This window comes from Ruditapes philippinarum, unplaced genomic scaffold (genome assembly GCF_026571515.1).
Source record: "Ruditapes philippinarum isolate M1 unplaced genomic scaffold, ASM2657151v2 ctg573_1_1_1_1, whole genome shotgun sequence".
In the NCBI taxonomy this organism is placed as follows: Eukaryota; Metazoa; Mollusca; class Bivalvia; order Venerida; family Veneridae; genus Ruditapes; species Ruditapes philippinarum.
In genome coordinates, this window is record NW_026856765.1 from 199,248 (window position 1) to 214,215 (window position 14,968).

At 31.1% G+C, this 14,968-nt stretch overlaps 2 protein-coding genes across 3 annotated transcripts in view; one reads left to right on the forward strand and one right to left on the reverse strand.

Annotated features, from left to right (window-relative positions):
- Nucleotides 1-1,733, reverse strand: part of LOC132747647 (microsomal triglyceride transfer protein large subunit-like) — a 25,811-nt gene extending 24,078 nt beyond the window's left edge. The window contains exon 1 of one of the 2 annotated variants that reach the window (XM_060737085.1): nucleotides 1,670-1,733. Coding sequence is in view for 1 of the 2 variants with exons in the window: in XM_060737084.1 (XP_060593067.1) it covers nucleotides 1,172-1,235 (64 nt within the window). In the remaining variant the exon portion in view is untranslated. Of the gene's footprint in view, nucleotides 1-1,171; nucleotides 1,642-1,669 lie in introns of those variants that run through there. The other variant, XM_060737084.1, reaches the window with a different exon arrangement.
- On the forward strand, nucleotides 1,719-8,769 carry LOC132747648 (tRNA methyltransferase 10 homolog A-like). The gene is made up of 7 exons (XM_060737086.1): nucleotides 1,719-1,873; nucleotides 4,049-4,238; nucleotides 4,504-4,669; nucleotides 5,252-5,395; nucleotides 6,364-6,510; nucleotides 7,180-7,285; nucleotides 8,217-8,769. The coding sequence occupies exons 1-7, from the start codon at nucleotides 1,864-1,866 to the stop codon at nucleotides 8,681-8,683; spliced, it is 1,230 nt and encodes a 409-aa protein (XP_060593069.1). The 5' UTR covers nucleotides 1,719-1,863; the 3' UTR covers nucleotides 8,684-8,769.
- Nucleotides 8,770-14,968: the final 6,199 nt, after the last annotated feature.

Genomic DNA, 14,968 nt, shown 5'->3' on the forward strand with positions numbered 1-14,968 from the left:
TTGTATGATGGAATAAAAATGATTTATTATTAATTGTACCAAATTTAACGATTATTTGCATGTTATTTCACTGTAATCCAGACAAAAAAAACCCACTTACTTTATAAAATATAAGTCATATAATGATATTTGATATCTTCTGTTCTTCACGGATATGATTTTATATATAAAAAAAACAAAAACAAATATAACTTATAACTTTTTTATTTATAAACCAAATTTAACGATATATTGCATATAAAATCATTTTATTATTAATCAAGAAAAGTTAATAAAAAAATAATCAATTTATAAAATATAAGTCATATTCGGTATCTTCTGTTCGCTACGGATATGACTTTTATAGAACGTAATTCGAATATAACTTATAACTTTTTTATTTATGGACAAAATTTAACGATATTTTGCATGTAAAATCATTTTATTATTATAAATTATCGTATCAAGAAAAAATAATAAAAAATAATTACTTTGTAAAATATAAGTTTTTATATTTTAAAGCAAAATAAATAATAAAAAAATGGGGCCGGGTTGACCAGAAATAACATTGGTTTGGGGCCGGGTTGACCAATTTGGGGACGGGCTGACTTGGGGCCGGGTTGACTTGGGGCCGGGTTGACTTGTACCGTACCCACCGGGTCTTTCAAATTAATTCTATAATTTAATTTTGAAAAACCTTGCTGTACCAAATAGGATTTAAAAAAAAAAAAGAACTTTAATATGTTGGCAGAAGTGCCAATACAATTGTATAGAGCATGCATTGTGTAAATATCAAAGTGTATCACAAGTGTATCATTATAATAACTGCCCTATAATTCCATATACAATATAATCAAGGTTTTTTTCCTTCAACAGCAGGGGATGTTAAAAGGCATCTTCCTTCAAGGAAAATTCTTTAAAACATGCAGTTTTCCCATAAAATTCAATTAATATTAAGTTTTGTCTTCCTGATTTTGCAATATTTCTTTGTTATTTTCCAAGGGTCCCTTGCTTCCCCTGTGAAATCAAATGACAGGTTAAGTAAAACAGGCTGTAAGCTGTTGGTAGCATTATATATGTATTTTAATTTTGTGATACCTTAGTCCTTAGTTACACTTTCAATAGACTATTCCAGATTCAAGGCTGAACTGATTGTTAATGAAGAATTAAAGTGTTTTAGAAATTAACATACCTTGAAGTACCAGTATAGCAAGAGAGAAGAATAGAAACACGACAAAACTATATTCAGTTGCCATAATGTAAATGTAAAGTTAACACAAAATGTACTCTTCTCTAAAACAAAATCCACACTTCTGTATCAACGTATCAAGTCCAAGGTTCATATACCCCTACTTAGTGTGATAAAATTATCACTGCCTGAACTACTGATGTGTCACTTTTTGAGTGGCTTTGCAAATTATGATATTGAATAATACTGATTAAAACGTTTCCTCATAACTAGTAAGGAACTTTTTAAATTAGAAAAAAAATCAAAAAAACATATGTAAATCCAACATTTTGTTTACAACTGCCACGAGCATCGTGTTCAGCTTCCGAAACTTTTAAAACTTCCGCTGTGAAACAACATGTACACAGCTGACTTTGAAACAAAAAAAGTAAGAAAGAACAAAGTGTCAAATCACTTCCTGACCATCAGTTGCAAGGATTACGGTATGTAAGGACTAATTACGTCAGATTATCAGTGTTATTGCACCCAGGGGCATAGGAAATCAGTGGGAGATGGTATATGCTGAATGTTCACATATTGCAGACGACATCTCGTGGACAACGTGAAAGAACGAGATTCAAGATGTCTGCGCCCAGTAGTTAAATATTTCATGTCTTTTTTCTAAACATTTTCAGAACGTAACAGAAACGAATCAAATGGAATTTGGTGAGTAAAGTTATAGCAACAAAATTTGTAAAGGGATTTAAGCTGTTTGTGTTGGCTTTAGGCTAAGGTGATTTACGAAATCGGTAGATATCGCATAATAAATTTTCGGCCCAGTAAGAACTCGACACGTTTCGGCCCTGTCAAATTTTATTTGTAAAATTACAAATCATGTGGCAGTCTTTTTTGTGCCCCCACTTTAGTGGCGGGCATTTAGGTTTACCCTTGTCCGCCCGTCCGTTCGTTCTCTGTTGTGTCGAACTTAACTCGAAAAGTATTTGACCTAGAGTCATGAAACTTTACAGGAATGTTGATCAGCATGATTGTGTAGTTTTGCACCTGGGTATTTTTGCAGGATATTTTTAGTATTTTTAGAGTTAATTGCCCTTGACTTAGTAAAATTTTGCAATTTTCAACTTGTGTCGCATGTAACTCAAAAAGTATTTGATCTAGAGTCATGAACTTTACAGGAGTGTTGATCAGCATGTGTAGTTGTGCACCTGGGTATTTTCGTCTGGATATTTTTAGTATTTTTAGAGTTATTGCCCTTGACTTAGTAAAATTTTGCAATTTTCAACTTGTGGCGCATGTAACTCAAAAAGTATTTGACCTAGTCATGAAACTTTACAGCAATATTGATCAGCATGTGTAGTTGTGCACCTGGGTATTTTCGTCTGGATTTATTTAGTATTTTTAGAGTTATTGCCCTTGACTTAGAAATTTTTTGCAATTTTCAGCTTGTGTCGCATGTAACTCAAAAAGGATTTGACATAGAGTCATTAAACCTTACGGGAAGGTTGCTCAGCATATTTAGTTTTGCACCTGGGGTTTTGCTTGTGGACTTATCCAGTATTTGTAGAGTTATTTCCCTTGACTTAGTAAAAACTGTTTCATTATGTTGTTATTTGTTCCTTGAGTGCTTGAGTTAGAGTCAACCAACTTTACAGGAATAATGATCAACATCACATCATTTTGACAGAATTATGCCCCTTTTTCAACTTAGAATTTATGTTAAAGTTTTTGTAATACCTCAAATATTTTCAAAATCCATTGACATATGGCTTTGAAACTTTGCACACTTGTTCATCATCATGACCCCAACCTGTAGACAGGAGGAGGTAACTGCATCAAGCATTTTAACAGAATTATGCCCCTTTTTTGACTTAGAATTTACGTTAAAGTTTTTGTAATACCTCAAATATTTTCAAAGTCCATTGACATATGACTTTGAAACTTTGCACACTTATTCACCATCATGACCCCAACATGTAAACAAAAGGAGGTAACTCCATCAAGCATTTTGACAGAATTATGCCCCTTTTTCGACTTAGAATTTATGTTAAAGTTTTTGTAATACCTCAAATATTTTCAAAATTCATTGACATAAGGCTTTGAAACATGTTGAAATTTCATACTCTTCTTTGAGAGCATAATAGGACTCTCTCCAAGGCTTATAACTGTAATATGGATTTAAAGAAAAAAAATTGCCTTTTTCTTTTATACTTAGAAAATTTTACCTTTAATCAAGGCTTTTTTTACTATCAAGCACTAAGAATAGTTGAGCATTGCTGTCCTACCGACAGCTCTTGTTAATGCTGCAGCCATGTGATGTTGTGCTGAAATAAAAAAAAAATATTTTAGTAAATCACTATTAGGCCCCTATATTTCATCATTTCTCCCAGAAATATTCATAGGCAGTGCAGAGTCAAAGCTCATATAAACTTAATAAGGTTTATGTGAATGTTTTTTTGTTGTATTTTTTGGTTTAACTTTTCTAAGCAATCCGGGCGAAATGGAGAGACTTGTAAGCCAGTTTGACATGTTTTGATATCAAATTTCATAATTCAGTATTCTACAGAGTTAAACACTCACATTCTAGACCTCTGTGTCTGATATTGTTGAAGGGAGATTCATTAGTTTTACAAATTTGTGTAGTTTGTTTTCAGTGTCTTTTCTAGGATTCGAAAAACAGTGAAAATTTTTACTTTTGTTGATCTTTTTCCTTCTTTCTCTATGTAAAATCCCCCCCCTATGCATCTGATAAAAGAGGGGGGAATTTTCAAAAATATGAGTGAATCCCCACATCCCCCCTCCTTGAATAGACTTTGTGTTTTTATTTCTTATATATACAAAATAGTATATCAGTTTTGTATCAATATTTATTATTTTGTCTTTCAGAGAATTCTAAAGAAATTGACCCTGAACAAGAAAGACTAGAGGTTCCTCAAGACAAATCAAATAGTGGAGATATTGGTGATGCAGAGGAATGTCCAGCACCAGCTGTAACAGAGGGTGCCACTCTGTCCAAGTCACAAATGAAAAAGCAGTTAAAGAAACAAAAATGGGAACAAGTTAAATCAGCTAAAAGGTATTATAAATGTATCATTTATCTCCCAACTTTAAGCTACCTACTTTCCTATCACTAGTTATGTAAAGATTCTGGACTGTTTTTTTGGTAGAAATCAATTTAAATATCAATCGAGGGTAGAAGTGTTTTTCATGAAATGACTTTGAGTTTAGTTAAATTAATGGGAAATTAATCCTTCACTTGATTTTCAACTTATTTTCAACTTGTTATTTTTGGTAACCTGGTAACACAGTAGATGTAAAACAGTAATATTTGGATTATTTAGAAAAGCAGAAAAACAACGTCAAAAAGCACGAAAACAAGCATGTCGGGAACGTGGTGAAGATGTGGGGCCAACAAGAAAGAAGTTACGTCATAACAAAATGTCAAAGTCCAACTGTCGGGTTAAAGTTGTGGTGGACTGTGACTTTGATGACTACATGGCTGAAAAGGTATGACATTCTTTATAATAAGATACTTTAAGTAACACTTGAAAGATACAAATGCTCTGACTGTTTTCCTGTACTTTGATATGATTCAGTCTCATAGTTTTTTTCTTAAGCATTTGAAACGTAAAGGTATAGGAATTAACTGACTAAGATAATTTTCTCTGCATGTAAGGCACATGGTAGCTGTAGGTTTGAATCCCATCAGTAAGGTTTGGATTCTCTATGTGAGGAAGCTGCCCAGCTGGTTTATTGAAGGTTGGTGGTTTTATTCAGGTTCTGCTTGTGGCTGAAATAATGCACAGAAGGAACTTGTGGTTTTCTTCCACCTGGTACCAATAAAGCTGGAAAGTTGCCCTGTAATCTTCACAGTATACTATAGGTGTGATTTTAAAACAGAAAAAAAACACAACTGATATTTTTGTATTAACAAAATAAAACATAAAAATTACATTGAATGCTAAATTAAGATCTTTATAACCTGCTTTTATTTACTAAGTAAGTATGACATTCTGTCTATCATTTTATCGACCAAAGTTGTAACTATGATCTGCTTTGTATTGTACATATAAAATGTGATATTTACAGGATATAAAGATGCTAGTGAAGCAGATTCAGTACAGTTACTCTGCCAACAGACGGGCAGAAAATCCCCTCCAATTCTATTGTTGTGGTGTAACTGGTAAAACAAGGCAGCGTCTGGAGAGTATTGGTGATTATAAAGGCTGGGATGTAAGTACATTTATTAACCCTTACAAAACTAGCACTGCTAATGTCATGTTTTTAACTTTTTACCACCCCAAGGCCTAAAGTATTTGCTCGACAAAAAGGTGGCTTGATACATGTGGCCTCATGAATTTAAATTTAAATTTTTGACATTAGCAATGGACAGGTCCAGATTCAAAACATGGCATAATCTATTATAAATATACAAGAGGGTTAGGCATTTAAATTTTTACCATCATAATTGTTATAGTATTATAAGCCTGTATGAAATGCAGTCACAATCTTTTGTTTTTCTAAATCTATTTGTATCTGTCTGTCTGTATTCCCTGTCTCTCTGTTTAAAATATGTTTGTATCAAATTCCATACATTTGTAGATAAGTTCAAAGAAATGTGAAAAGTCACCAAACAAATTCCTTTAGAAAAAGATGTTTGGACATTTGTACTTGTACATTGTTTACTTTATTCTTAAACTTTAAACCATTAAGGTATTGTATTGGAATAACTGTAGGCATTATGTTTGGTATTAATGAAACCTGTTATTTAATTATTTTGATCAAAGCTTTATCTAGGATGTTTATATTAATTGGCAGTTAATGGATTATGGCAGGATTTGATCACACCTAAGGTATACACTTCATGGACTTTATCCATGATCAACAAAAAGATAATCATTTGACTTTTGAAATTTGAAAAAAGGGGCGTCTGTGACCAAGTGGTTATCATGTGGTCATTGACTTCAAACCTCATTCCCCTCATTGCTGTGTCTTGCTTTATGTGAGATAGCTATTCAGGTAGCCCAAGGAATGTCAATGGTTCTACTCAGGGGCCTGCTTGTGCCTGATATAATGCACAAATGGGTACACAAGGTCCTTTACCAATAAAGCTAAGAACAAAAGTATGAAAAAAAATATACTGAAATTTTTATATGTTTGTTATCAATCAATTATTATGAAGTTAAGTACACTTTTTTCAGATAATATTCAGTGGGGAGAGTTATATAGAGAAGTTTGAGAAGTCTTCAATTGTTTACCTGTCAAGTGAATCTGAGAACATTCTACACACATTAGAAGATGACAAAGTTTATATTATTGGTGGTCTTGTTGATCATAACCACCATAAGGTAATGCACATTTTATTTTCTAAAAGTTTTATTCTCACTATGCTCAGTTCAGACATTTTTGTTCTAGACATATTAAGACTTGGCCTGCTAATGAAGAATCTACTCATGTAAGCAGTGCAAAACAAGATCCCTGCCATTTGGCCACTATTAAGTCTGCACATATTTTGAAATGTCCCCTAAAAATGATGAATTGTTTGGTCTAGATTAAGAGATTAACAACTCCATTTGAGATGTTAAGTGTGGTAAGGGATAAGGGTAATGCATGTGTTTTGTTTTAAATTCATATCCTGCTTTTGGAACTGATACGGCTACATTCCGGTGCAGTTTTTCAAACATGGGCAGTAATTTAATTGACTTACCATAGACTAGCTAGATAGAATCCTCTCATGTGCTTAAATATGATCTGCTTGTTGGGATTTGAACCTACCATGGTGACAAGCTTCTTCAATTTACCACAGAGACTTGATACTGATGTAGTTCATAAATTAAGTATCCGGTACTGTGAAATAGCAAAAGTTGACTTTCTACCTTGCTTACTAAAAGTTCAGATAGCTCACTCCCTTAAAGCTCAAACTTTGCGATATGGCTTCAGAGGTTTACTTTCAGAAAAATGTTTTTGAGAACGCATTTTGTTCGGTGATAATTTTTCGTTGTGTTTTTGACTTTCAGGGTTTGTGTCACACTTTAGCTAAAGAGAAGGGTATAAGTCATGCACAGTTACCTATATCAGATTATATTGACATGAAAACAAGAAAAGTTCTCACTGTCAATCATGGTAAGTGTTTCTTTGTCTTTTCTTGTCTGAAAAACTGTCAGTTAGTAGGCAATCATTTCATTGTACTGTAATAAAAAAAGTGATGTTCAAACATACTATGATCATACTTGATTCATTTACTTAAAACAGCACACCTTCAGGTTCTTGCTGATTTTTATGAAAATTTAGAAAGTATTGAAATTACTAAATATACTGTCAAGTGAGCAAATCATAATTGTAGGCACATATTTTAATTTTATTTTTCTGGTGTTTTTTTTTTTTTTTTAAACCTGTTTTTACGAATGTTTCTAATCATATCTCAACGGCTGATCCACTTTAACAGTTCTTTAGTTGTCTGGATAACAAACCAGTAATTACCGATTTCTCCGCAAATAATTGACTACTGATCAACAGTGAGAGACAAATGACCATTAGACTCAGTGTCTTAGAGAAATTATGCCTTGTTCGAGGATTGAACCAGTGACCTTTAGATCAAAATGTGATGCTCTCCCTATTGAGCTAAGGGAATGAACAATGCATTTAATATCATAAAAAAAAATAAACATATACTTGCAAAGTTAGTCCTTTGAGAGTACCAAGGTATCAATGTGTTTAGCAAGTAATAATTTAGATTGTCTAACTTAAAACATATGTTAAGTCAAATGGATTGGGAATATTTGTACATTTGAATTTATTATTTTCATAAGTTTGACATTTTTGATAATTTGTGTACTGATCTGGGACATTGTAGCTTTAAATACCTTTGAATGAAAACAACAACAGAATTTTTTTCGTGATAAATGTCAAATTTGTCTGTAAAAACTGGACAGGGGAAAATAGAAAAAGTTTAAATCCATATGTTTAAAGGTTTGCAAATAAAAAGCAATTTCTGTCCAGTTTTATCGCTTTGGTCACGCATTTAGTGATGTTCCAATTTTCCTTTTTTTTTCAGTTTTTGAAATATTATTACATTATACTGAGACAAAAGATTGGCAAAAAGCACTATACACTGTATTACCACCTAGAAAAGGAGCAGCACTGAAGCAGGGAAAATCTTCAGAAAAGGCAGATAACTCTTCAGATAAGCAGGATAACTCTTCAGAAAGGGAGGATAACTCTTCAGAAAAGGAGGATAAATCTTCAGATAAGGAGGATAACTCTGAACCACAGGATGGTGATAGTGACAATAAAAATGCTTGTTCTGGTGTTAAAAAAGACAATAATACATTAAACACTGGTACCTCTAAACATTGTGAAAATGGGAAATCAGAATCTTTAAAAGAAGTTAAAGATGATAATACAAAAACTCAACTTAAAAAGACGTCTTGTGAAAATGATGATGATAAAGAAAAAGTGGAAGATCCAGATGGTGATGTCATAAAGGAGGAAAAAGATATAGTAACATTGGTAAATGAGTGAAAAAAGAAAAATTTAAACTATTTTGTTTCATCTTCAACCATTGTGTAAAAAAAAAGTGTATGATAACATAAAAACATGACATTAAGTTCTTGATTGTTTACTTTTTAGCTCGACTTTTTTTTTTTTGAAAAAAAAAGTAGAGGTATTGTTATAGTCAGGTCGGCGTTGCCGTTGCCGTTGCCGTCCGAAAACTTGTACCTGGATCATAACTTTTTTATTTCTTGGTGTATTGTCTTCATACTTGGCCACAACAACCCTTGGGACAAGACCTTTCAGTAGACCACACTAACCTTGACCTTCATCCATAAATGACCTTGACCTTCAAGGTTAAAAGTCCAATTTTTGCTTGTTCATGCTGTTATTGGCTGTAACTTTGTTATTTTGAATGGATTGTCTTCAAACTTGAACATGATAATCTTCAAGGATATCCCTTAAAAATAACCAGTCAGACCTTGACCTTCACTCATCAATGACCTTGACTTTGAAGGTCAAATTATTGAAATTTTAATTTTTTTGGCTATTATTGGCTGTAACTTGTTATTTTTGAATGGATTGTCTCAAACTTGAACATAATAATCTTCAAAGATAACTGTTAAAAATAAACCGAAAGACCTTGACCTTCACTCATTAATGACATTGTCTTTGAAGGTCAAATTATTGAAATTTTTCATTGTTTTGGCAGTAACTGACTGTAAGTTTGCTATTTATATAAATGTGTGTGTATATATATATATATATATATATATATATATATATATATATATATATATATATATATTATATATATATATAATGATGAACATATATATATGCATGTATATATATATATATATATATATATATATATATATATATATATATTCACACATATCTTCACTTACGGGGCCTATTTATAAGACCGAGTTGAGTGGCATTATTTCATGCAGTCAGTTTTGGGGAGGCTATGCCGACCCAATGTTAATAACTGTCTGTCAAATCTTACTGCCGCGGTAATCAGGTCAAAAAATAGTACCTTGATTTTTTCTAAGCTGACTCATCACTCATCACAGACATTTACAATATGAAAATATTTTCATTCTTTAATTTCATATCTGCAATTTGTAAAGATAATAATTCTCTGAAAAATTCTTGATTTTTGTTTTAAATCACTACTCCGTGACGTCATACTGCCACGGTAATCAGGTCAAAAAATAGTACTTTGATTTTTTCTAAGCTGACTCATCACTCATCACAGACATTTACAATATGAAAATATTTTCATTCTTTAATTTCATATCTGCAATTTGTAAAGATAATAATTCTCTGAAAAATTCTTGATTTTTGTTTAAATCACTACTCCGTGACGTCATACTGCCGCGGTAATCAGGTTTAGGCATATTACGTACGTCTGTATTAAATAGTTCTGGTATGAAAACCCTTCAAAATAATAACTTTATCCATATTTTTTTAACAAAAAGCATAAATGAAAATTTATAAGTAAATGCTTTAATTCAGTGGCAAATATTCTTTATTATTTTTGATAACAATTTTCCAATTACTACGCAGCGACCAGAACTAGAACGTTGCAACTACGTATTCTCAATATCATGCATGTGCTTTTGTTGTTATAAACTATTAATAGTCCTTAATATTTTTTAAAGACAAATAATTGTAAACTGTCGCTTACATCAGAGACATGGATCATGCTTGCGTGATAACTAAGGGAAAACTAACTTATTTGTACACCCCAGGAGGCTGTACGCGGAAAACGCTCATAAACCGCTAAATCATATAGCTGTTTAGTAAATATTTTGCATACATTTAACTAAAAAATTCACTGATGGTGATGAACATATAGTTTAAAAACATTTTATTCTTTAACCATTATCGCCGAAAAAAAAACTATTTAACTACAAAACCCCTAAGGACCTCCGACAAAATCCAGCACAATATTACATTTTACATTAGCAAAAAAATAAAAAAGCAATACTTATATTTTCATCTTACATAATTCATTAATCAAACTTTTAACATAAAAGTATCTTTGGTAATTGACAGATCCCTACTTTGATCTTTTATTTGTATAGGAATAAATTTAAACATGTGCTCTTTTGTTTAGGAATATTTTGTAGAGAAAGTCTTATATATTCACTAATCTCATAATTAGAATTAGACAGGTCAGGAATTTATACAAACAGTTGTTTAGTTAACTATGCTCATTTTAATCCCAATAGAAAACATTCAAATATTTGTGGTAAAAAACATGACCAAAGTACCTAGTAGTCGTTTACCCGGTGGTGATCCCATTAAACAGATTATAGATTCGAATTGATTAGAAAACACAAATAGAAACATGTGTTTCCGTACAACAAAATCGGAAGTAAAGTGAACAGTTAATTGACAGAAATATGTGGTCAAATATGTTTTAACAAGGAAATAAGTATTTCAGAGAAAGACGCAAGATCAGTATGACCCCGTATTGTGTAATTAGAAAGTTTATTCAATTCTAGGGCATACATCATAATTTGATAGTCCATTTGTAATAAAATTCAAAATTTTCAATACAGATTATGAGATACATAAAAAATATTAAAGAATAAGAAGCTTTAATTAAAAAAAAAAAAAAACAAAAAAAAAAAAAAACAAAAACAAAAAAAAAACGCATACATATACAAATTACTTACAGTCGAGCATCGGGAAGTCATTAACATATCTTACGAAACTTTAATTTGAAACCGATATTTGCTCGCGCTGAAGTGATAAATGTTTATTTGAAAAAATAAAAAAAAAGAACTTTTATGGTTGTGTTCTAAAAATAATGGGCGGCATAAGAGGAATTTCTTATTCATTTTACAACACTTGAAAAATTACTACAGAAAATGTGATGTTGTTTTGTTTTCAACAAAAGTGTGTGTGTTTTAAGTTTATTTATACTCGGCGCCGGAATAACCATATGTCCGAGATTATAGCATCTGGGACGTCTTTTTCAAGCAGATTCTTCCTGGAAGCCCATTCTTCGTTCTTTGGTGGTAAAGGAGACGACAATACCGTCAAGGCATCAACTTTCTGACTGACGACAACAAAAACGGCATCTATTAGCGCCAAACCTCCAGAGTAAGTCACGACAGGTCAACCAATCACCTCTGGTACTTATGATGACTTGACTATGACCTTCCGTGTGCCTTCTCCGCGACGTGCACGCCTCTGGAGGTATTTGGAGAAGTTTCAACAAAAACTTCCAAAACACGCCATTTATAACACCATTCATAGCACTGACGGCTTCGATGTTCTCATCTATTTGCGGGAAATGGTCGACAGGGAAACCCTACGTAATAACCGCACACCCTGTTAACAACAGATTTTCCGCAGTATATATTTCAAGCTAGTGAGGTTTAAAAATACACGTAGAATCTATCGATTAACTACCATAAGTTGGTTGAGTGTTGAGTGTTGGCGGTAAAAAAAGAAGATATAACTTCCTGATCAATTTTCACTTAGGTTGATTCAGTTTTGAATAAGCTTTGCAGAGATGTATTTTTTTCAAGAAATATTTAGCTTTAATATTATCCGACGCCGTCAGTAATGAAATGGGATTAATTTTCTGAAACGTGATTTTATTCGAGATTTGCTTCTGAAGAAGACAACCTTCTGTCCGTAGAGCATGAATGTTAATACTCATCACAAGACAGTATCTTATTGATCTCAATTATGGTACATCTAAACGTGTATAATTTTTATGTTCAATAAAAATGTTGCATCACTGCAGTTGTTATTATCATTCAATAATATTAAAATGACATAAAATATTTATGATGAACAGTCCTAGAATATTTTGATAAGGAACCGTCAGTTGTAAAATGTTATTGTTATCTGATAATGAACAGTCGTCATACTTGCTGGTATGTCATTTATTATTGACAGTTTAGGTTTTTCAAAATTTGCATGATTAACAGTCCGAATGTAGACCTTAATTAAATGTTCTGGAATATTAACAAAATGAATAGTCAACCACATTAACCATATATATGAATGGTTGAACACAACAGTAAGGATAAATAGCGCAATGTGCATATCTTTTTATTTTGGTAGCATATTTTAAGCAAAAAGAAAACAAACTATAAGTCTGAAACATTCTCTCATAGCCTCCCCATCAGTACATTCAGTGCTTTGATTATATATGCCACTATGTAGGCATATAATGACATTTCCAAACAACAGAACTAAGGGGTACTTAGTTATATATATCAACTATATATTTAATTTTACCATAGGTGAAAACATATTGACCAATAACATAAAACCCCATTAAAAATATATACATTTGTGGGACATATATCATTTACTACTAAAACCGGCCTACGGGCACTATGTTAGAAGGGTAATCATAAACGTCATTATCTTGAAGATCCCTTTAACGGGTGAAACCGGTTGATATTTCTCTTCAATTATTTACTATAGTTTTGTTAATAAACAATTGCAATGTAAACTGGAAAAGGCATCACTTCATTCTTTTTTTCCCGCTATTTTTATCCGTATTGTTTTAAACTTTACATTTTGGATATATATATATATATATATATATATATATATATATATATATATATATATATATATATATATATATATATACATGTATATATATATATATATATATATATATATAATTTTTTTTTTTTGAATATATATATATATATATAGATATATATATAGAGAGATATATATATATATACATATATATATATATATATATATATATATATATATATATGTATGTATGTATATATATATATATATACACACACATATATATATATATATATCAAATATATATATACATTTTATATATATATATATATATGTTTTTTTTTTTTTTTTGAATATATATGCATATATATATATAGATATATATATAGATATATATATATAGATATATATATATATAGATATATATATATATATATATATATATATACATGCATATATATATATTTGCATGTATATATATATACACACACACATATATATATATATATATATATATATATATAATATATAAATTGCGTCATTGTTTCTATTTTTAGAAATTGCGTCATGTTGCTATTTTAAGAAATTGCGTACTGTTGCTATTTTTAGAAATATGCTTAATGTTTCTATTCATATATATACAAAACATATAAACAAAACTAATGTGACAAGACAGACCAACTAAATTTATAAAAAGGAAACGTCAATATATGTTCAAACCTTTCTATGTTTGCGTTTAGAAAAAGTAAAAAGTCGAGCGTTGCCCCCGCCCGGCGGTGGCTCTTGTTTAAAAATCTAGTACAATTACCTCACAGAAAAATCCCTGCTCATTTAATTTGACAGATTTTAAGCTTGACTTAGATTAATTAGGACTCATCCTGGCATCAGTGTCAAACTTTGGTAAAGTTTTTGCATGCATGTTGGTACCTCCAAAACTACTAAAGGGAATGGGCTGAACTTTACACACTTGTTCTCTGTGATTATCTAATATGATATGCACAGGTCCAATAAATCTGTGTTGATTTTTTAAAGAGTTATGACCTTTTAATTTAATGATTAGTTTGGATAGGTAAACTTTACAAAATATATTGAGAGCTTTTTTTCTTAACACAATGTCAGTTTTTTAGCAGCTAAATCTTTTTCACTATATTTTCTTTCTTAACTTTAAATATATGTTCCTTATCATTAACAACATCATCTATCTTAATCTAGCCGAATAAATTTGAGTTTTGAGAATAACGAAATTACTATCCACCAGACCACCTGTTTCATATGTAACATATGTAATAAAACATTCTGAGCCCATCTTGCCACATTTAAAGGAAGATTTCAAGATTTAGTACACATAACATTACATTACAAAATGCTAATTTTCTCATCCTCTGTGAGTACAAAATGCGACATGTATCAGCAAAAGATTGTGCATCTATTTGATGATGGTTGCTAGACAGAACGCCATTATTGCTACATGTTAAAGGGACTCCACTGAGGTTTTTTTTAAACATGACAGGACTAGAAGTATTTGTCCAATAATTGTGTTCCATTTAATGTATGGCTTGACATATAACTTTTGTGCAAATTTCAGGTGTTTTTCCAGAATCATCATCTTTATTGTCAAAAGTAACCCACAAAAAAACAAACACTTTTCACTTCAGTCAAGAGTTGCACAAAAAATTGATTTTTAATTTAATTCTGAGCATATTTCTTTATTATCCTTAAAAGTTCGCAGATATTTCCATTTTAAGTGCTTCACTTGATTTAAGTAAGAATTTTGAATTTTTT

Bases quoted from the DNA above. Each gene is read 5' to 3' on its own strand.
- LOC132747648 (XM_060737086.1), top strand. The intron at 4,239-4,503 runs GTATTATAAATG...TGGATTATTTAG, and splicing joins CAAGTTAAATCAGCTAAAAG to AAAAGCAGAAAAACAACGTC. The intron at 6,511-7,179 runs GTAATGCACATT...TTTGACTTTCAG, and splicing joins TTGATCATAACCACCATAAG to GGTTTGTGTCACACTTTAGC.